A 23,872-nucleotide genomic window follows, 5' to 3' on the forward strand; every position below is an offset into this window, starting at 1 on the left:
CAATGAAACTGTGTACTTGGCTGGACATTGGCAATCTCTGGACACTGTGTACGATCCACTCTCCCCGTGCTCCGTGGACGGCTTTGATTTGAGTTTTGAGTTTTTTAAAGTTAACAAAGTCAAATAGCCAATACACTATTATTTACTCTTATTTGTTAATTCATCCATTTAAAGGTTTGTCTTTGTTTTGTTTATTGTTATATTGTATTTTATAAAACTATATAGCAACAGATGCAGTAAAGATGTATAAATTACTGTTTAAGTTGCCTAAAAGAAGTAAAAAAAAACAATCATTAAAACACTATTTTCCCCTGTGAAACTTGATGTTTAACACGGTTTATTTTTGTCCTCAGATTGGCAGAAAAAGGTGTTTGCACATGAAGACAACTGGACTCGGTTAAAACTCCTGGGAGTAACTCTCAGTTTGTGTAGATTTTGGGGCCTCCTGTTGACAAATAATATGTTTTATCGCTTTAATTAGTTGTCCTGCACATGAGTGAGTAGTGTTTTCTAACTATATATAAAGTTTTTTTGTAATAGCTCTTGTCCTGAATAGTTGCTTCTGTAGGTCAAAGTTTATTTCAGTCTTTTTCCCAACCATAAAAACTCCTCATAAGAGCTCAAAGCAGAATAAGTTATGAGATGTATTAAAACGATGTCTTAATGAGGACGCAGGGCTGCCAAGTTTTAAACTTTTATTACAAAGCAATGGCACATCAAGCAGCCTAACATGACCTCTGCATTCAGATGTGTGCAAGATTATTTGTGCTTAACATAAACACATTATTGACAAACAGCTCATAGAAAAAACACAATTTATAAATATGTACACTTTTATAAACAAAGACACTAACGCATGCTCACGAGTAGCTTTTGTGACCGAGGATCTAAAGCATCAGATGGAGACGATCCTCCGACATCACGTCTGAACAGCCGGAGCAGGGAGTGACATCAGATGGTGCACATCATCACAGACAATGAGAGCAGTCAGAGGACAGACGGAGGCGCAAACAGAGGAGTTCAGTCCATCGCTTCAAACCGGCGCATGCATCCTCAGCACTGCTCGAAGCCCGCCATGAGAGAGAGGGCCAGAGACTCCACTGTGCCAGGACGAAAAATGACAAAGAGTTTGAGTCATTATTTTTAAGCAAGCAAAGCATTTAACATGTAGTTTATTTAAAACTCTTACAAAAGAAAGGATAAGTGTTTTACTCACAGTGAGGGAAGGAGCCTCGACACACTGCCTTATTTAGAATCGTCACCAGGAACATGTGACAGTTTTTGAAATCTGATTCCATCTTGTCAATCGACTCGATCCTGAAAGTGAAATATAAACACAACGATCAGACCAAAAAGAGCAGTTTAGCATACTTTGGGATTATTGTTTCTGAGCTTGGATTTTCTTTCTCTGTAGATGATATGAAAGCTCTTACTTCCAGGCTCCAAATCCAGCCTGCCATCGGTCAGAGAAGATGAGGACGAGATTGAGAACCTTCATTATCGCTTCCTTCACAAAACTGACCTGAGAAAACACAATAACAATCAACAGCTGATACGTGACAGGTGATAAATACATGTAACTCTTAAGGAGACACTGTATGAAAGAAGTGAAGTGTCTTAAACCTGCATTCTTTCTGACGGCCAGCAGGGGGCAACAGTTCAAAATGAGGTCTGACTGTTCACTAGCGTTACTACCCGAGTGAAGAATTCTCCTCACAACACACAACGCAGCTGTGATGCGCTAAAGCTGGGGTTGGTAATCAGATTTAGATCCACTTTTTGTTATACTGGTTAAAATGATCTTTATGTCCTGATGGTAATCAATACATGATGTGTTCTTAAAAAAGAGTGAAAAAAGACACTATCTACAGCCGGAGTAAACCTGGGAAAACACCAACCAATCAGCCTTTTTTGGGTGCCAAAATATGAAACCATTCAAATCCCGTCCTGTCGTTCTGCCCGCCTCCTGCTCGTACATTTCCCCGGCGTGCACTCCGAGTCCCCGTCCCCTACCTCTGCTTCCCCTGACTCTACTGACCGCCCCTCTCGCCTGACCTCGGGCCTGTCCCCTCTGACCCGATGAGGTGCTTTGCTCAGGACTGTAATCCGGATCAGAGTCTAAAAAGCTCTCACCACGGGGCTCTGAAGAGCAGAAGAATGAATGACATTCAGTAAGTCCTACAGAAAATATGTGTATTGTAGCGTCTGTCCGGACGCTGTAGTGATGACGAGCCGATTCATGAACACGTTGATCTTTAATAACCGGTCACTGTCGGCCGTGATCACGCCAACCAACAAAACAACAATCAATGTTTGAATGAATGAAGAACTTCTCCTCTTGTCTCTCCTCTCTCCAGCTCACACTCTCTACACCTCTCCTGATGCCTTCACTGACTGTCAACACTGTAGGAATTAAGAACATCTACACTGAACATGTTTAACAAACAGTAGAGTTGTTACAGTATTATATATGTGTTATAACTTTTCTCCTGATATCGTGTCACCAGTACAACTGGATAATGCTAGCATGACAGCTGGGAGTACTAACAGCAGCCATGTTTGTTTGTGTTTTTAACTTTCACTATGAGAATGTTTTGGTGAGGACCGGTTTTGAATCAGTCACCATCATATGAATCAGCGGCGCTCGTGCATGTGAGCGGGGGGGGGGGGGTTTAGACGGAGTCATGAGGAAATGCTACATTCAAATTCATGCTGGTTTTCCAAGACTACCAACCCCAGCTTTAAGCCTGTAACGTAACGACTATGTTACTAGAGAACCAGGTGTTTTGCTGACCTGCCCACCTTTGCTTCACCTTCTCCTCCAAACATCAAAGATCACAACATCCAAAATATCAAACTCATGGCTTGTATGGTTCTCCTCACACTGATGGAAGAGATATTTACCTTCTCCCTCAGCAGACATCGGTCGTGAATGGTTGCCAGGTATCTGTAATGGATCTTAATCAGCTGGTCCAGGTCTTTAGCTTCCTGTACCTGGTGCTGGAACTCTAGTCCTGTACTGTGCAGAATCTACAAACACAGGAAGTATAGAGATTTTTAAATTGTATGCAAATAGATAAGTTTTAATTCATAAAAACAAAAACCGAGACCAGACCAACTGTGCTGTAACAAAGCTACTTTTGTAAATCTTGAACATCAGACTGTCCCTGAATGCACCTTAAGGTATTTTGCTTGCATGGACTATGTTTATAAAGCACACTCTCTAGTCTTCTGACCACTCAAAGCACTTTTACATTACACGTTACATTCACTCAATCACACTACATTCATACACTGATGGCAGAGGGTGCTACGTAAAGCGCCCATCATGATCTTTCTTTCCCGAGGACACTTGGACATGTGGACTGCCAGACTTGGAATTGACCTCTGACTTCTTAATTGAGACACGACTGACTCTACCACTGAGCCACAGCCGCCCCATAGAGAGATATGATGTGAAAACAGGTCATCCATTACTGTGCATAATGAGTCCACCACGTAAATACAGTAACATCTCCAACAGTGATCAACACATTATCATTCTTTTGTTTGGGGGTACTGGTTTGCACAAGTATTTGTGATTCACCTTTTTAAAGGAGACACTGTGACATGTGACAGGCTGAAAAGCACAACTGCAAACATAAAGATTAACCGCCAAGACACACTGAGTTGCCTCTGTGTGTGACATGTGCTGTATAAATAAACCTGCCTCACTTTGGTGGCTGTTTTTATCATTGATGTCATTGTTACATCCTGCTGCTCCCACTATGAGTACATAGATGTCTTCTGATGTGCCTCACCCTGGTAGTGATGTAGTTGTGAAGGCTGTTGACGAAGTGCATCAGTTTGACCCTCAGCAGACACATTCGATGGATCTGCTGATTGATTGGATCTTTGACTTTTACTTCCTCAGACACGGCTCCTTCCAGCTTCTTGGTGACGGCTGTTAAATCTGTGAGGAACATAAACAATATGGAACATTGCACAAAGTCTTTTAAATGTCTACGTTTGAGGCTCCGCAGTTAATTATTACAAAGGCGCTATGCAATGCTAATAGCTCGGCTGTCTTCATCTGAATGTTGAATTAGTTTTATTCCCTTTGGATATGAACTTGTGCCGTCATAAGTTACTTTTACATTGTTATCCATATTAACAGTTTGCTCCCTACTTTCAGATTGACCACTGCGAGGTAACAGGCACAGCTTTGACTTCTTTTCGGTAACGCTGACTCTGCACCCAGTTCATAAAACCTAAGACTCCTCCTTATGCAGGGTTTGTCTGTAGGCTGTTGATGGTTTAAACTTTGAAGTGTCCATGACTCCTACCGCTGAAGCGAAGTGTGTCCAAACTGTATTTGGCCCATTTGATCTGCAGCAGGAGGAGAAACACTTGATTGTAGATCTTCTGACACTCGGAGCTGATCACAATGTCGACAGGCCAGGGAACCTGAGAGGGGAAAGTAAATAAACAACAACATTAAAGTCAAGAAAGTTTGAAAAAGTCTCAAAGAAAAACTTAGTAATTCAGATGGCTTACCTTGTAACTCAAAGTCAGAACCTCAAGATTATTTACAGGATGTTTTTTCCTGGCAGGATCGATGTTCTCCAGGAAGACTGACAACCTTTAAAATTTAACATTTGAGAGGAAATTTAAACTTTCTTATCATAAAAAGACAAAAAATCCTCCTACTAACCATAAATACTCTTTAATGAGAGTATTCTTGATGAAATACATGTTTTACCTGCTGCTGTCTTCGGGGTAGCGTTGTCCAACGGCCTCCTGCAGCTGCACATTGAGGAAAGACGGCTGCTGCCAGCTCTCCTTCTCCTGCACTTTGTCAAAGATAGCCGTGTAGAAATCATACATGGTGTCTCCAGCTTCCAGCAGGAAGTAGTTCCTCATGGCTTGGAGGTATTCAAGCAGCCTGTTCAAACACATGAAGGAATTTAACTCTCTATGTGCAGTAAATAAAAATCATAAATCATAGAATTTGAAGAGTGCTTCTTACTTGTAGTCCTTCTTTAGAGTCTTCATGAGGTTCCCGCAGCACTCGATGTACCTCCTCTCGATGTGCGGGTAGAGGCAGGAGCGCAGGGTGAGCTCAAACGTTTGGCAGGTGACGGACTGAGAGGATCGGTCCACGATGAAATCACCTCCAGTGAAACGCTCGTGGAAATCAGTCTGCTCCAAATACAGCCTGAGAGGGGACACAGAACAGAACAGAACCTCGTGAGATCTCATTTCAGAGATCTGAGCTTACTTAGTCAGTGAACTCCTAATTCGCCCTTTCCAACAATCAGAGGAGGAACCTGGTTTGGGCCTTTATTGTGTACTGATGTTTAGCTGATATCTGTTTAGCACAGGGGTTTTAAAATCCAGTTTTTCACTTCTTAAACATCTCTCAGGCTCATCTTAGTGAGACATGTTTGATGTCTATGAGTCAAAATCAGGATGACTAAGTGGTCCAGGACAAAGAGCCGAGGAGACAGAGCTGCTGACGGTGTTACCTTGCAAACATAAACTCTGTACACCTCTGATCAAAGCAATAGCTGACATGCTACTGAAGCTCCTTTCACACATGAACTACACCCCTGAAATTTCCAGGTGAGTGCATGTATGAATCGCGCCGATGAGTTTGCGTGGGATCATTTGAGCTCAATCTGAATAATGTCCTTCAGTGAGAGATGAGCCGTTGTTTTCATCTTCTGTGTAGTGTGCATGGTTTGGATTAAAAAGAATAATATCTGTTAAGTTCCTGCGTGCGGCGCAGCCTGATCTTTATATTGTTTGGGATTTTAGAACTCCTGTAGTCTGAGCCTCGCCTCACTGACCCAAATCTGCAACAAAAATGTAAATCTCTTCAACATCTCGTCGTCTTTGGACCATTTGACAGATTATAAAACCTGCAGTTGTTAAAATGTATAATACAAAGACAGCTCTGAGCTTTATATCTGATAGGATAACAGCTGAGGATTAAAACTTGTTTTTATATCCACATTCTTACATTTTCATTTGTTAAACTTTTCATGTCTGAGCTGAAGAGATGAAGAGATGAAGAGATGAAGAGATCTTTGTCTGGTGACTGTGACTGGTCGCTGTTTACCTGGCGAAGTTGATCGCCAACAAAGGATCATGGACGTCCTCGATCTCCAGGTGCTGAGCGACGATGGACTGCATCTTTATGAGGCTCCTTTTAGTGGCCTGCTGCTCTGTTACTGTGTCTGTGGGTGACTCCTCCTGGCTGCTGAGACGTGACTGCACCGACTCCAGAAACAGTGTGTAAAGACTCTTCCTCTCTGCGTCTGCAGGGCAGGATTAACACAAGTTCATGAGTAAAGCTCTCTGTGTAAGACATAAACTGGGAAACATTAAAGGGGTTACAGTTCATTCTAACGATGCAAAACCTTAAACATGTACTCAGAGAGGTAGACTAGACAGAAGATGGTGCTCAGAGAAGTAAGCAGCCTCTTCAATGCGTAAAGCATGCTGGATCCATCGTAAGGCGGACCAACATATCAGAGCTACTTTTTAACAGCATTCTCTCTCATTAGTTTTATTCATGCATTTAAAGAGCACAGATGTACACTGATGATTAAATAAACCTTACAGAGGGCTAGTTTGAGTGATATGACTTCTAAATGAATGTGTCCAAACCATAGACTGTATAATAAACGGACGTAGCCTTCGTGATGTCACCCATCTGTTCCTGAAGCACTGTTTTGAAGCCAATCGCCAGCGGGGGCCATATTGGAAATGCTGAACTCATCCTAACTTCGTCCGAGCTAGTGTGAGGTAAGGAGGCGGGCCTTCAGCTTCCCTGCTAACCGCTACAGTGTTCCCGCCTGTCAATCAAGTCAGCCATGTCCTTATTCGGGCAAAACCCCCGTACAGTGTGTGCCGATAGAGAAATGACCTACTCAGACCTAAACCGTTTTTTGAACCAGGCGGGTGTATATGGTTTCCGGTGTTTCTGTGGCCAGCCTCAAGTGGACCCTCAATTAACTGCAGTTTTTAGCACTTCTGCATGGGCTTCATAAGACCGAGGTTGCCGCTTGGCCCATACCTAACAACTAACAACTCTACCATAGGGTAAGCTCAACCACCGTACAGATAGCTAACAGGAAGGTGAAAAAATATGATACTAGAAAGAGCTACACTGCTGCACAGAAACTGCACATTGCAGGAAGACAGTCAAACCTTTTCCTCTCTGGGAGGCCTCCCAATAATAGACTTCTACATGTGTGCAATTTATAATCTGGATTTTACATTTTATTAACAAGAGAAGAAATATTTAGATTCTTGGTGTTCCTTTTCACTATTGAATATAAAACTTATCTGCAACAGACTTTCAACCTGTTGGAAAATAATGATGTCCTGTGGAAATGTAATTTAAGCTTTAAATTATCAACAACTTCTTTTCCAAAGTGTTTTTATAAGCCTTTTCTGAACTGGTACCTCAAATAACACATTTTTAAACTTTGAATATTTACACATAAGATGTCTAATCATCTAATCCAGTTGTTTTTACAGCAAATATTTAAAGCTAGAGGAGACTTCTTGCAAAATAAATCATATTCATGTCAAAAGTTTGACTTAGTTTTTGCAGATTTTGTATTTTTACTAGGGATGACCACAATTAATCGATTATCGATTAATTGATTGTTAAGAAATTACTTGAAACACACATTTTTATTATCAATTTTCCATCACGTTGAACAAACATCATGTGTTCTCATATTACACTCATCTATCAGGGAGGTGTTTTAAGTTTAAAGCATGTTTGGATGTGAATCAGCTGTTAAAGGTGTTGCGCACAGCGGAGACGCTCAGCTGGCGGCTGCGGCTGCGCGTCAGGTCTCCCCGTGTGCTTTTTAAAAGAGGATCAATACAAAACTGCTGCCAACAACGACACAGACACAAAGGTTGACAGCTTTAAACAGGATATTTCCCACCTTTGGATACGAAGGCAACAGACAGGTGGGAAATTCTGGTACGCTACGTTTACAGACCAGCAACATCAGATCCGTCTGAGCTTTTCTCCAGCTGGACTGATTATGACCCGGTTGCGCTCCCGGCTGACACCTGATTGAATACACATGATTATTTTTCTCAATAAGAACGAGTAGACAGAAAACTGGACACTGTGAGTCTGACGTAATTTTCTGTTATTAGTCTCAGCCTTCACTTTATAAGACTATGTCCACGTAGAATATTTTAATGAGCCTGATCGTTGATATTCTGCGTGTCAAACATGTACCCGTATTCAATCCCGTCAGTTAGATGCATTTTGTTGCTGTAGAAAATATTATTAAGGGGGAAAACAACGTATTTGGCCTTTTTTTTGACGTAAGAATAATAATGTTTTGTTTTTTTTATCAATTAATCCATAATTGATCGTTAACATTTCCAAAGATCGATCACGGAAAATACTTAAAATGTACATCCCTAATTTTTACCTATGTTTATATTTTTGCCGAGTATGAAACATCAATTGTCATGTTAGTATCAAGGGAAATGTGCAGAATAGAGAGTCAGACTGTACATATATAAAGGTTGACATAAACAGTTGTTCAGATTTCTACATTCTCTTCATCATGTTTTCAAAATGTCAGAAGAAAAGGACTAAAGAGACTCTGCGCGGTCATCAAAGAAGCTTTAGACAGCAGCTGGTAAACTAAGAATAGACTTGAAGTGATATGCATAAACATCAAAAGTTAAAAGGGCGTCCCATACAGACATAGATTGGAAAACACTGACCTCTAGAGGATCTGTCTGACTGTTCATCCTCTTTGCAGTCCAGATTTTTCAGCAGCTGCATGGACTTCCCAGCCATGATGATCTGCTTGAGCACAGGTTTGAGGAAGGACACCATGGTGAGTTGCCGGTTGTGTGCGCCCTGCTCTCCTCCAGAGCTCCCGCTGGCTGCGTCGTTCAGCTTCTCCTCGTTCTCCGTCGTCTCAGAAATACTGTACAGGGTGTAGGTGGCGTACCAGAAGTCCCTGTGGTTCACTGGGACGTCCTTGTTCCTGAGAAAATGGACAAAACTTCAATACTAAAATTTTTCAGTTATTTATTGTGGAGTAGAAATAAAGTGTTCTGAGCTGCAAACCTCTGGATGATGAATTCTTTGGCAGGGTCAAAGAGGTGGCCATGAACAATCCATTCATCCACAATCTCCAGATAGGGTCTGACTGTCTCCGTCCACAGAGAGAACAACAGAGCCACCTAACAAGAGAAAATACAAACACAAATCATCATACATCGTTTTCTTACGGCGATCCTTTTATTCTGGTTTGAGAGTTTTAATTCATGATCTCACAGCTTGCTCTGATGCTTCCCCGACACTGTCGTACTCAATGATGGCTTTGTACAGAATGTTGAGCAGGTGAGAGGCCCGCACTACGTTTGGTGTCTCAGGCGGGACTTCAGCGACCCCGGTGCAGAAGACTTTGTGCAGAACTTTGATCTGAGCCAGGTGAGGGTTGAGTCGCTCCAGGACTGCAGAGAGGGTCACCGTTTCATCTGCACGAGAAAACGAGACATTAAACTGCTGCAAGGTGAGAAATAATCCCTCCAAGAGTCACATGATTAGAACTGTTGTTGAAATGTCATCATGGCAAACAACTTATTTAATAACTTCAATTTACGGTTAAGGCGAGGGGAGATAATGTTATAGGCATTGATGATTACCTTATACAGAGATATGAGTCTGCACTGTTTTATTTACATGTGATGTCTGCCAAAGAAAATCAATTTGGATTTTTTTTTAATTATTGTTAAGAAATACTTGCCTATAAAACATATTCTGCTACAAATTTCATTTTCTTGTAATAATACAACAATTCTTGTTTTATTTTTATGATTTTTATCTTTCTAAAGTATTTTATCTTCTTGTTTTTGTAGAGCACTTTGTAACCTGGGTTTAAAAATATGCTACAAATTGAAAGGTTTAGTAATGTTATTGATATTATTTTTTTATACACCACCAGTCAAAAGTTTGGAAACACGTTCTCATTCAAGGGTTTGTATTTATTGTATTGATTGTAAACACTGTAGATTAATACTGAAGACATCAAAACTATGAAAGAACATATATGGAATTATTGAATGAACAAAAAAGTGTTAAACAAAGCAGAATCTGTTTTATATTTTAGATTCTGTAAAGTAGCCCCCTTTTTCCTTCATGACAGCTTTGCACACTCTTGGTATTCTCTCAGTCTGCTTCATGAAGTGGTCTCCTGGAATGGTTTCTAATGAACATGAGTCTTGTCAAGAGTTCATTTGTAGAATGACTTGCCTTCTTAATGTGTTTGAGACCATCAGTTGTGTTGATCAGAGGTAGGGTTAGTACACAATGGATAGCCCTATTTGACTACTGTTGTAATCCAGATTATGGCCAAACCAGATTATTTCATAGTTTTGATGTCTTCAGTATTAATCTACAATGTTGACAATAATTAAAATAAATACAAACCATTGAATGAGAAGGTGTGAACAAATGTTTGACTGGATGTTCTGTTTAGCAGAGCGTCACAGTGTGTTAAGATCCAGAAGTTTGGCAGCCTGCAGAGATTCAAGTTGCTGATAGCAAAGATGCATCATGTTAACTTTTAATAAAAAGGCAAAAAAGGTGATAGAGGCTGAGTAATAACAGTCCAAACTAAAAAAGAAGAACTTAAAATCTGTTGAGTGATAATCAGGGCTGACAATGTGTCCACTTTTATGGCGTCAAGCTAATAAACGCCAGCATCGCCATGTGTCTTGTTTTGGGAACATAGTAAACACAACCCCCTCCTCACAGTCAGGGTATCTACTGTGGCTTTAGCAGGACTCCAAACAACATCTTTGACATTAATCTTTAAAATGTGCTTTTCCTTTGGATAAGCTTAGCAACACGCTAGGCTAAATAAACTCACTCCAACAGTTGATGGAAAGCAAATGGATGAGGCGTTGGACTTCTACTTGCCTTTGCATATGAGCTCCCTCTCGATCGTGGTCAGCTCCTCTTTAAAGCCGGTAAAGTACTTGTTGAGCGCCCACACAAAGGCCTGGTAGGTCCTGAAGGGTGGCTCTGAACCCTTCTTGGAGCCATGAGAAGACCCGGAGCCTGGTGGGCCGGGCTCTGAGCTGTACCCCGTCACCTCGTCTATGAACCTCTGCAGCCTGAACACCGCCTGCCCGTACACAGCGATGTGCTCCAGGACGGAGCGCAGACAGTTCTGCAGCACACAGAGAAAAGACTTGAAGTCAACACACAGACTCAAGACACACTTATTAAAGATATAAAAACAGAATTTTAAACGTACACTGGTCAGGTGAGTGACCACCACGTTGTTCCTCACTGACACTTTTCCATCATGCTGTTGGAAAATGAAATGTTTCTTCACCCCAGAGAGAAGCCTGAAACGCAAAGATTACACAGCTCAGCTTTTTGAGAACACTAAATCAAGGCGTTCACATGAGACTGGGAATAAAAGACTAAAAGGTTCATAGATACACAGGATGATAAAAGGCTTCATATTCTTTGTAAGTTTGTCCGACATGCTCTGTCACACAGCACAGCATCTTTACAACTCACCACAATGTCTCCCGTATGACTTGGGACTCTGTGACAAAGGCTTTTTCTTCAGGTAGATACAAAGGGTCAGTGTTGTACAGGTGCTGATCCCTGAGAGCAGAGAGTGTGAAGGTTACATTTAACATTTAAGAACATCTTTACTCAGAAAACAACCAGAAGTTTACTTCTAGTTTTGCCTATCAACAAAATAATCTGTGGCATAGAACAGTGTCTTCTTTATTTGATTCATTCTGTAGACATTTTAATAACTTACTTCATTTCAGATTGCATCACTTAAGATCAACAACTCTGCTGAAAACAGACTTTATTTTGTGCTACAATTATGACAAAATGCTTATTCTTGAAGGCCAATAAGGTAGAAAATATACAACACTGGTCAAAACTGAAATGAGATTCCTGCTTTAAACTTTTTAAACAATAAACAATGGAACTTAAAATATGACTGAAAGACAGTCATACTTCTAGACTACGAAGTTTTGAGAATTTTGACACTCTAGTCCCTATAATTTTTAAATAAACCCCACACATACGTTTTACCAGCAATGGCAGCCCTTCCTAGATCATATTGACTCCCTGTCTATGTATGCAGAAACTGACAACTAACTGAGCCATTTATTGAAAAACATAATTAATCTATGTCACTCTTATGTCTATGACTTCCCCTATGCACTAGCCTGTTTTCAAGTGATGATAATAATAATAATAATAATAATAATAATAATAATAATAATAATAATAATAATAATAATAATAATAATACATTTTATTTATAAAAGCGTTTTAAAAGATTCTCCAAGCGCTTTACAGGAAAATAAAATTATACAACAGAAAAGCAAAGGGAAACAGTGCAAAAAAAAAGAAAAGAAAAGCAAGGCAGCAAAATAAAACAAAACTAGAAAAAAAAAAATCAATCAATTCTAGTTTAAAAGCCTTTGTAAATAGGTGTGTTTTGAGTCCGGATTTGAATTTGGTGAGTGAGGGAGAGAATCTGAGGTGTTGGGGGAGAGAGTTCCAGAGGGTGGGGGCAGCTACAGAGAAGGCCCTGTCCACCCAGGTCCGGTGCTTGGGTTTGGTAAGAGTGGTGAGGAGGTTGGCGTTGGTGCAGCGGAGGTTGCGGGAGAGATTATATGGCTGCAGAAGGTCGGTGAGGTAGGAGGGAGCTAGATTGTGGAGGGCTTTGTAGGTGATGAGTAGGATCTTGTACTGTATTCTTGAGGGGATGGGATGCCAATGGAGGTTCTGGAGGACTGGGGTGATGTGGTCTCTGGAGCGGGAGTGAGTTATCACCTCTTTCTGTATGATCTTGTTTTCTCTCATGTATTTACCTGGTTCTGCTAGTTTCTTTGTTTGTCTACCCCAAATTAATGTTGGTATGATTGTGAGGTGTGTGTGAAGTGACTGTTACTTGTCACAAAACCTTCTTTGTACTTGTCTGTGCATAAAAAGAAAAAAATAAAGAAACTTTGGAATAAAAAAACCAACACATATAAAACACACGTACATACTGTATATATCTTTAGAAAGAGAGGGAGAGACAGGGACAGAAAGATACAGAGAGAGGGCAGGTTTAGATTTCCTCAATCAAACCTTGTTATAGAAATAACCCAAAAACCAGTCAGATGCTAAAACAAGCACAAGTTATCCAATCTACTCAATTCATGATGACACAAAACACGTCACGACTTTGTTCTCTGAATCTGCTCACAGTACATTTTTCCAAAACAATCAACGCTGTTTCAGAAGTCTTATATTCTCACTCTGTCTCTGCCTTCCCTCTCCTCTTTCTGACACCCCTCTCTTTGCATGTGGGTATGATGGGGGGTTAAGAGCAGGTTGTTTAGGGACGTTTTAAGTGTCGTGGGTCTAACTTGAAGAAAACTAGCTGAAGAGAAGGGCCCACTTGGTAACCCTGTTTCTCTCCATCTATCTTCATATTTCATGTTAAATTGTAAACAGCAGTTTGGAGTCTTACCACACATTGAGCAGGTTGGAGTGCAAATGTAAGCTGTGAGGAAATCGGGGCGCATGAGCCACCCAGTACGGCGTCACCACATGTTGTTCAAGCCAGGCCCGGGCGTCAGGCTCTCCCACTGAACACACAGAAACTGGAGTTATTACTGTATTCAAAATGATCTGTATTAGTCATGCATCATGTCCACACTACTCCATATGAATAAGGTGCAATTGTTGCAATTATAATATTTTTATTTTTGTATCACAAATAGAGAATTTGTTAAAGTTTTATATTTAGGTTGTATTTGTGTGCATAATGCACATTCATTATAAGTAGTTTTATTAAGTTAGCGCTTTTATTTTGAAATGACATGTGAGTGAAGCACTTCTGACGTGCATGCTTCACGGCACAGGAGCACGGAGCATGAACAAGTGTGAATATCGTTACCTCCTGTATATAGCATGCAGCCAACGTGTTTTCACAGTGTATTTGCAAACAAGCTGCAAATAAATCAGTAAAAGGAAAGCCACTTGTGTCTGTTGTGCTTGGAGGGAATTACATAAGGTCTTCACAGAGTTTTATAAAGATTATTTTGCAGTGTTATCTGTCAGTACCTGTCCATGTAACTGGAACCGTCTTGTTGTTGTTGTCAGGGTCCTCCTGCGGAGTTCTGTCCAGCTGGATCCCAGAGTCGTCTCTGCTGATGGGTTGCTGGCTGTCATCGTCCTCGCTCTCCTCTTCAGACCATTCCTAAAAACAACCAAGGCAGAAAGATGTAAAAGGAAATCCATCAATATTAGACAGGGAGCTTCTGTCTTTCTGCTGAACTTCTTTCTTTACAGCTCTTAATTTCATACACATTGATGCAGGTCTGTAAGTTTGCGAGCTCTGTGCACAATGATGCAGCTTAAAAAACTAAAACATGGATCAAAATATGAGACAAACTCAGGATCTTCTTGACTTCTGTGTTGAATTAGACGCAATTTGAGGGAAACTCTGTGTAGTTCTTTTCAATTCAACCCTAAAGAGGAAGTGTAATTAGCCGAAATCACTGAAGACGTCTTTACTAGCATGATTACACAATATTCACCAGCAGGTATTTGGTCACTCGTGTCTATACAGGATGGGTCTGCTGCTCATCTTATACTCACAGGGGTATCTGGGTACGGTCCTGTGTCTATGTCCTCACCGTCCATCAGATAACTACCCCAGTCAAAGTTGTCCTCTTCTTCTGCAGATATAGGATGAAGGAATATTTTTATTAACTTGCATGTTTCTAAACATTTTAAAATCACTGAAATATCAGCTCACCTGACTCTTTCACCCGGGGTCTCTCAGTGAAACTTGTGTTTGAGGGGGACTCCGACAAGAAGAGCAGCAGTGACAGTAAGCTGTAGTGTGCATCGGTCTAGCAGGAAGTAAAAACAAGTCAAAATGTTTTGTATTTTATTATAATTGTACTGTCTGTAGACTGGACTCAGTACTCTCCACTATTAAGGTCCTCCTCTCTGTGTGGAATACCTTTGTTCCATCTGTATTAGGTAAAGTTGAGTTCAGGAAGTCGTCAGTCAGCCTCATCCAGCTTTCTGCTTTGCTCAAGTCTGAATGCACCATGAGCTTTTCGTAGATTCTAGAAACACAGCAGTTTATGTCAACATTACTATAACAAAGACATGTTGGAGGATTTGACAAACAGCATTTAAGGCTCTTGTAGAAACACACAACATCACCAAAGGTTGTAAGACTCCAATCAGCACACACTTACCCACTTAAACTTCGTCTGACTTTGTGACTGTCCACATCCAGGTACCGATGAAACCTGTCAGGAAACAGCATCAGTTTGTGGATAAACTTCACTTAATATGCTAGCAGCTAACGGGCTAGCTTACATCCTGTTTGTAACTCACTTGAAATTGGACCAGGCAAATTTAAGTGCCAGTTGAAAGTTCTGATCCTCCTCATCCTCCACCCCAGTGAAATATCTGATCAGCCTCTTGGTTTCCTTCTCTGTCTCCTTGTCGAAGGCAGTCCAGTGAGCCATGTTGGCCATGTTGGGACCTCAGCTGTGTGTTAGCTTGACGTTAGGAGACAGTTAGCCGGGGAGTTGTCAGACACGCGTGATATTTTTCATGTTTAAGTGGGAGCACGAAAGCGAAACGTCTTTGTGACATTTATCAGTTCTTCTAGGAACGACACGGAGGGTTTGGGAATGTCTCCATTGATTCCTTCAAGTGCCGCGCTGCGTTTACCTCCGACAACAAACCATGAAAGCAAATGCGCATGCGCCACATCCTACGCAACGACGGTTGACATCCAATCATTTAAGAAGATTTCAGTAAAGCAGAAGGTGGCCTAGAAGTCCTGGACTTTGCAGATACTATTAATACTTTTAGAATCAACTGGTTAAAACAATGTCTTAAAAACCCTGACTCAATGTAGTACTTCATCCCAAATAATATCTTTGACAAAACAGGAGGTCTCCCCTTTCTTTACCTTGCAATGTTTTGCCTGAACATTTCATCAACAGGCCCTTTTATCTTGGAAGCTTGCTTTTTTCCACAATTTCTCCCCTAACAAAACCTTCCTCTGGAATAATTGTGACATCACCATAAAGAATAAATCCATATCCCTTCCAAATTGGTTACAGAGAGACATAAACCATATTTACAATCTCTGTGATGATTCTGGAAACATGCTATCTTATGAAATGTTTATGTCATCACATAACATAACTTCCCTTTAGAGAATTTAACTCATTAACTCATGCTATTCCAAAAAGGTTGACTTAACTGGTTAGAAACCACTTGACCTACGGTGCTAATGACATGCTACAACCTAAACTGATGTTAGATGGACTTAATCTGACAGGTAAAAAATGTAACAATTAGCATGTTCCACAGATATTTCAAAGGAACAATAAATTGGTTCCAAGAGGAACATTTTTCTGGAGATCTAAGATTGCGAACATAGACTGGAGGAGGGCCTGGCTTTGACCTTATAGATACTGTATCACAAACAAAACTAAAGAGGTACACTTCAAAATACTACATCAAATTTTCCCTGTTAACAGCCTCATCACTAAGTTCACAGATATTGAGAATGAGTGCAACTTTTGTAAAAACGATACAGAAACAATTTCTCTTTTTTTTTTTTGAATGTGAACCAAAAGATTCTGGAGAGGCTTTGAGTCTCATTTTTTCTCGGCTGTTAATTATGTTTATTCTCTAAAACTCAAAGATGTTGTTTGTTACTATGATAACAAGGAAAATATTGCTCTTACACATGTCATAAACTTCATTAAACTATATGCAAGGTTTCAATTCAAAAACAGAAATTCTCAGTCGCTTCCGAAGTATTCAATTTTCCTCCTAGAATTGAAGTCCCTTATCAAATCTTTTCTTTTAGTCAATGAAAAAAATGCATCAAATTCATGAACCATTATTATAACATCTTTTCCCCTGAGACTCCTTGGTAAACAATTACTTACATATTTCTGTATACTTTTTTTTATTATTTTTATTTTTACAAGTGTATTTACTTTATATATACATAATTGTTGTTGTCTCAAGTGTATTTACTTTATATAGGCTATATTGTATTGGTGTCCTGTCTTCTGTATATATGATATGTTTATCTTATTTAATCTGTCTTCATTTGATTTATTTCTAGCTGCATCAGTATCTTCTTTTAAATCACAGCTGAAAACATATTTTTTATCAAAAGGCCTTCCTGTGATATTGTTTTATCCACGATGTTACATCTACTTTTATTCATGGTTTCCTTTTAGTCGCTTATGGTTTTATTTTTTTTAATTAATTTTATTTTTTTCATTGTTTAAATGGCTTTAGTAGTTTCTCTTTTACTCTTTTATTCAGCTGTTCCTCTTAAATTGTCTTGCCAGCCCATATCCCCCCCGTTCTTTTTGTATTTCTTTATTGTGGGGGGGTTTACGATGTAAAGCACTTTGTAACGTCTGTTTTGATAAGTGCTTTATAAATAAACTGTATTATTATTATTATTATTATTATTATTATTATTATTATTATTATTATTATTATTATTTGTGTTGCTGTCTTCTACTACCTGTATATAAACACCTAAAATATATATATATATATATATATGAAAATATTGTGTACATTTTTTCGGCTGTTGTTCAAATACGGGAGCGGAAACATTAACTTTGTAGTTAAAACATACTTAAATACGCTGGTCGCGTTGTTTCGCTAACTTCCCATGATGCATTGCACTCCAGCACCGTTACAGTCAGTAGGAGTCGTTGGCACCTCTCGCCTTTCAAGGCTCTTTATAGCTCATCAATTGATCACTTACTGAAGTCCCATGAGCCTTTGCGCTCCGGCATTGTCCCAGTAATCTTGAGCCGTTGGAACCTCTTTTCGGAAAGACTCTCTGGGATGTGAAATGAACGGTTCTCCTTCCCCGTTAGTCCAGTGACCGGATCATAAAGAGGAACTTTACGGGGTTAAAACTAATATAAATGTATGTACAGACAGTTTGAAACAGCAAGAGGGAATGATCGCTGTTTGTCTTTAAAGGGGCGTGGTTTGTACCCCGACACACATAAACACGTCCTTCCTCGCACGCACATACACGCGCGGGCGAGCGCACACACACACATAACTTTACTGTAGCAACCAGGGTGCTCACAAAGCGTCGACCCTCCGGAGCAGAAGCTAAGCAGCTCCCTCCCGGCGAGAGGAAATGAAGAGGAGGCTCCATAAGAAGTACTTGGTTCTGATCCTGGCATATTCAGGGTTACTCTTACTAATACCGTACGTCTTAGATTACCGGGATAAATCCGTGCAACATGGGAAACCCGGACTAACGCAGCAACAGCTGAGATGCCCGGAGCTGGAGAACACGGTGGCACTGCTTTGGGATCACGGTTACACGGGGAACGGCAGCGACGCGGCGGAGCCAGCGGTCAACAGGAGCCAAGCTCGGATACACATCTACCTGCACGCCACATGGAGGACTGGATCCTCGTTTCTGGGGGAGTTGTTCAACCAGCACCCCGATGTGTTTTACCTCTACGAGCCGATGTGGCACATATGGCAGGCTCTGTACCCGGGGGACGCGGGCAGCCTGCAGGGCGCAGTGCGGGACATGATGAACGCGCTTTACCGCTGCGACTTCTCCGTGCTCAAACTTTACGCAGGCTCACAGAACATCACCACGTCGTTCATCTTCGGCTGGAAAATGAATAAGGTGATCTGCTCGGAGCCGCTGTGCACAGCCCACAAGAGGCATGAGATTGGCCTGGTGAGGGAGGACCAGTGCGCCAAGTGCCAAAAGAGGGACATCAGGGAGCTGGAGAAGGAGTGTAAAAAGTACCCGGTGATGGTGATCAAAGGAGTCCGCGTTTTGGACCTGAGCACATTGGTTCCTCTTATGAGGGACACAGCGATCAACCTCCAGGTGATCCAGCTCTTTAGAGACCCAAGGGCGGTGCATAACTCCCGCTTGAAGTCCAAACAGGCCCTGGTGAAGGAGAGCATCCAGGTGCTGAGGAGTAAAAAGCAGGCAGACAAGTACAAGCGTCTGCTGGTGCCGAGCAACAAGGTGAACCGTGCTGAGAGCTACGTCTCCAGCGCCATGGAGCTCATCTGTGACAACTGGTTGAGTGACATGATGCTGGTGATGAACTCGCCTCCCTGGCTGAGGAGGAACTACCTCCGCATCCGCTATGAGGACCTGGTCCTGCATCCCATGGAGGAGCTGCAGAGGCTGTACCGCTTCTCCAACCTCTCCACCTTCCCTGCTCTGGAGAAGTTTGCGCTCAACATGACGCACGGACAAGGTTACTCCTCTGACAGGCCGTTCCTGATCTCATCCAGGGATGCTAAAGAGGCGATATACGCCTGGAGGGAGAGACTCAATGTGGAGCAGATCAACCAGGTGGAGGCTTACTGCAGTGAAGTCATGAGGCAGCTGGGGTACCAGAAGAACAGCGTGGAGAAGACGACATGAGGCCGTGCCCCAGGAATATATAAACTAAGGTAAGAGTTCACACCTCAGGCTATAATGTATGAGGGAATACACCTCTGCAGAGCCGCTGCACACTCATCATGCTTTTCAACCTGTCATGCAGGAAGTTAGTGGTTTGAACAGAAACCATCTCACATACAGGTCTGCTGCTGTGCTCAGCAGCTGATCAGTGACCTTCATCTCACTGAGGCAAACACAAAGCAGAACATCTGCGTGGAGATGCTCAGAAATGATAGACGTAGACACGAAGCAGGGTTTGATATGATGCATTCCCCTCATTTCAACCCTTTGTTGATATGAGGTGGTTTCTCTTCATTTTTTCAAGTGTCAGCCTGTAGAGTGGGTTTTAATTGATTCCACATTCGGAGCATTAAAGTCCATTTAAAGTCCTTTTTGCACAGAGCATGTGTTCCTGATTGTTCCTCTCTTTGAAGTTGACCTTCACTGAGTGCAGTGATTTATGTGCTGCCACCAAACGTTGCTTTTACTTCCATTTCTCTTTTACCTCAACATTTCTGTAAGACGTGTTTGCACAAGCATACATCAGAGTTTAGTTTCATGGTCCAACATGCAGCTTACACTTTACACACTCCGATGTGATTTGTTCCTGAAGCTGATTCTGAAAATTGACTATTACCACGCAGATCAGATAGCAGATACCCTTCATAGTCTAAAACATGAAGTTCTATACTACTAATCCTATAATCCTAATCCTATATACTACTAATCCTGTATGAATGTTTTAAGTAGTTGTTTGGCCTGGTTTGGGTTAATGTCTTTAGAAAATGTTGAAACTGAAAAATTTCTCCTTTTTTTGTGAAAATTTGAAATTTGATGCCTGAAACACATTTTGTAAAAGTTGTGACAGGGATAACCAAACACGGAGGAAGTTGCAAAGAAAAAGAACACCTGGAGGAACATCCTCACTAATAATTAAGTTAATCTGCAACAGGTTAGTTGCATGACATGGTATGAAAAGAACATTCCAGAGAGGCTGAGTCTCTGAGAAGGAAAGATGGGAAAAGGTTCACAGCTCTGTGAGAGACTGCATGAGTAAACAGTTCAACAGTTTAAGAATAATGTAAGTCAGACATGACTCTGTAGTGGAGATCACTGCATTAAAAACAGACATGACTCTGTAGTGGAGATCACTGCATTAAAAACAGACATGACTCTGTAGTGGAAGTCACTGCATTAAAAACAGACATGACTCTGTAGTGGAAGTCACTGCATTAAAAACAGACATGACTCTGTAGTGGAAGTCACTGCATTAAAAACAGACATGACTCTGTAGTGGAAGTCACTGCATTAAAAACAGACATGACTCTGTAGTGGAAGTCACTGCATTAAAAACAGACATGACTCTGTAGTGGAAGTCACTGCATTAAACACAGACATGACTCTGTAGTGGAAGTCACTGCATTAAAAACACAGACATGACTCTGTAGTGGAAGTCACTGCATTATAAACAGACATGACTCTGTAGTGGAAGTCACTGCATTAAAAACAGACATGACTCTGTAGTGGAAGTCACTGCATTAAAAACAGACATGACTCTGTAGTGGAAGTCACTGCATTAAAAACAGACATGACTCTGTAGTGGAAGTCACTGCATTAAAAACAGACATGATTGTAGTTGAATGATTGAATTAAAGCTGCTGTATGGAACTTTAAGTTTGAGTTGATTTGGCGCCCCCTGTGGACAAAGATCTTCTCATCACTTCCCTGATTTCACCCTGCACACACCAAGGTAGTGTAGAACATCTCACCCTGCTTTAGGTCGAAGGTCAAAGGTCAATCATTGTGAATACGTTCTTGTTGCTGATGGTCTCGTTTGCTTTTGTTGGTCATGAATCGACACATCTATACATTTCAGTCTCTTTCATAAAGCAGGGTACAAACTACAGGATTATCAGGCCGATTTATAGCTGACAACGAATCAAACAAAATTCAGAAAGGGCCTTATTTTTAGATTTCTCCTGCGGTATGAGGCATGTAAACGTAATCAGGGCTGTCCTGATTTGACACCACTACGTTAAACATCTTCCACATTTACGATCAGAAATCCTGCAAGCACTCCAAGGATTGTCATGAAGTGAAATGTTTGCCAATCAGGATGCAAGCTGACTGAGGAAGGAAGCACAACAAACGCAGCCATGGTGACAACAGGGAGCATGTTGCACAAAGTTAGATGGACGTCAGAAAGGGAATACCGACCTGTTGATTTGTGGCAACAGCATGAGTGTTAACACATGTCCCATAAAACATGCAACAGTTAAAGTGACAAGGGTGGCGGAATGTCAGAGAAGCTCATCATCCATTGGGTTTGTTTACTCTTAAGTCACGTATGAGACTTTGTGGGATTTTTATTTCTCCTGTTAAAGATCAAACACTGAAAGAATCTAAAACAGCGAGGAGAGCTTTCTTTGATTAAATGTGTTTTGTTGCATTTAAAATAAATCCACTTGTTGATGTCTTATTAATCTCATAACAGTCTCACTGAAACCAGATCATATGCAGGACTCGGCTTGTTTCACACCGGTAACTGCTCAGGCAGCTTTCTGTCTAAGCGTCCATGCGAGATGAAGAATGAAACATTCAGTTTCACCTGTAAAGATCAAACACAGGCAGGTAGCTTTACTGATTAACATTCCAGCGATAACATTTAAACACAAGTGACCCCACTGTCACAGATTTTATCTCCATCAGAGTTGAACAGTCGCAGAAATATTCCCCCTCCTTGATGACGAGCTGATCTGCTCTTTAATAGAGGCCTCATTGTTTCTCTCTGGCATTGCTGGGTGCTCTCATGGATAGCGGGGGGCTGGCAGCGACTCTGGGCCTCAGACTCTGCTGTCAAGAAGGGGATCATTGTGCGCGGCTGTGTGTGACAGGATGGAGCTCCCAGGGTTACCACCAGCCTGTCACCGCCAGCTCTTACAAGCAGACCCCTTTAGAGCCGGGCTGGCTGCGAGCCTTCTGCAGGGAGGAGAAGGAGGGTGGAGGTGGTGGGTGCACCCTTGTCTCACGGCCTCCACCCTGACTCTTAACACTGATAGAGTTATGCAGGTCAGCTCTGTCAGCTTTTATTTTAATCCTCAGCTAATATTTTTCTCTCTTCCAGGGGCCTGGTATTCAACGCTGAAGGCAGAAGGTGGAATAACTGAACAAGCAGCTGGAATTTGGTCCACCGGGAGCTCACGAGCACGGCTCTCGGGTTGTTTTCCTTCAGCCGAGCCGGGTCGATGAACTGGAGAAAATTCAAGTGGAAGGAGCGGCCAATCACAGACGGATGAATTTGAAACTGGGAGAAGGCAGCTTATTTTTATAGTGTTTAACTCCAACAGGCTCCGTGCTGATAGAGAGTAGGTGGGAGGGGACATAAACAAGCAGAGAGAGGAGGCTGGTTTGTGCGGCCGTTACACTGGCCCTCCTCTATCCCTCTGTCCTTTTAGTAGCACTAATCCCTCCACAAATCCCCTGCAGGCGAGGCCATAAAAAGCCGAGATGGGTCCTTCTTGGGAGGTGACTGCCAGGATCCTGGGTGGCAGCGTCAGGTTCACTCACACCTGTTTATCCGTCCAGCCTGTGACTAAGCACAGCATAACTGACACCTAACTGCAGTTGGCGTACTAACAATGTCAAAGTGAAGTTTTCAAAGAAGACTGTACAGTGTTTTCTGGAAAGGAGGCCTGACTGAGGAGCTATTGTTCCTCCCCCAGCCCCTCAGGAATCCAGACAGCTGCAGCACCCCACTGACAAAACGCTCACATGGGTGTGAAATTTTTGAATAACCCAAGGACGTGTCTTTGAGGGCTGCTCTGCCCTCCACTATGAACTTTTTACTGTGTTCTCACAACACACTGTACTGATTCTGTTTTTTGGAGTTTTTATAGTTTTGTCTAAAATATTGTAAAATGCTGCGCCATTCCTCTGCTTAAGAAAGGGGTTCTACGTTTACCAGCATCCACATGTTCAACTTTAGAAGTTGGTTCTGTAATAATTGTTCTGGATGGACTACATGAAGAAGTTCTCTTATCAAAGAAAGACATAACTTTGAGGCTATTTAAACTGACTTCAATAAAGAGTTAGTGAAAACTACAGAGGTGTCAGACATTCCTGTCATAGTTTGGAAACTCAGATTATGTTTAACATGAATAGCTTTCATGTTAGAGTTGAGAAAACAAGCATCAGAAGAAGTTTTCCTGAGAACGTATTATACTTAAACACCAATCTGGGCTCTCAGATTTGAAAAAAAGCACAAAACAAACAAAATATGTTTTAACTTACCTCATAAGTGTGCGCACCGGATGGCATGCTATGTCATGACT

The 23,872-nt window shown here is 41.5% G+C and overlaps 2 protein-coding genes across 2 annotated transcripts; one reads left to right on the plus strand and one right to left on the minus strand.

The window, feature by feature from the left end:
• Positions 1–680: 680 nt before the first annotated feature.
• tubgcp5 (tubulin, gamma complex associated protein 5) lies at positions 681–15,820 on the minus strand. Its single transcript, XM_034699865.1, has 23 exons — positions 15,440–15,820; positions 15,298–15,351; positions 15,054–15,162; positions 14,844–14,940; positions 14,684–14,763; positions 14,147–14,282; positions 13,551–13,668; positions 11,579–11,668; positions 11,307–11,400; positions 10,967–11,219; positions 9,320–9,522; positions 9,110–9,225; positions 8,758–9,026; positions 6,104–6,302; positions 5,009–5,197; positions 4,742–4,924; positions 4,537–4,621; positions 4,326–4,446; positions 3,801–3,952; positions 2,905–3,030; positions 1,434–1,522; positions 1,217–1,317; positions 681–1,100 (listed from the first exon to the last, which is right to left on the minus strand). Exons 1-23 carry the CDS (start codon positions 15,580–15,582, stop codon positions 1,054–1,056), a joined length of 3,054 nt encoding a protein of 1,017 aa, XP_034555756.1. The 5' UTR covers positions 15,583–15,820; the 3' UTR covers positions 681–1,053.
• Positions 15,821–17,894: 2,074 nt separating this feature from the next.
• Positions 17,895–23,642, plus strand: chst7 (carbohydrate (N-acetylglucosamine 6-O) sulfotransferase 7). Its single transcript, XM_034699899.1, has 2 exons — positions 17,895–19,552; positions 22,666–23,642. The coding sequence occupies exon 1, from the start codon at positions 18,255–18,257 to the stop codon at positions 19,521–19,523; it is 1,269 nt and encodes a 422-aa protein (XP_034555790.1). The 5' UTR covers positions 17,895–18,254; the 3' UTR covers positions 19,524–19,552; positions 22,666–23,642.
• Positions 23,643–23,872: the final 230 nt, after the last annotated feature.

The sequence above is a fragment of the Notolabrus celidotus genome, chromosome 2, assembly GCF_009762535.1.
Source record: "Notolabrus celidotus isolate fNotCel1 chromosome 2, fNotCel1.pri, whole genome shotgun sequence".
In the NCBI taxonomy this organism is placed as follows: domain Eukaryota; kingdom Metazoa; phylum Chordata; class Actinopteri; order Labriformes; family Labridae; genus Notolabrus; species Notolabrus celidotus.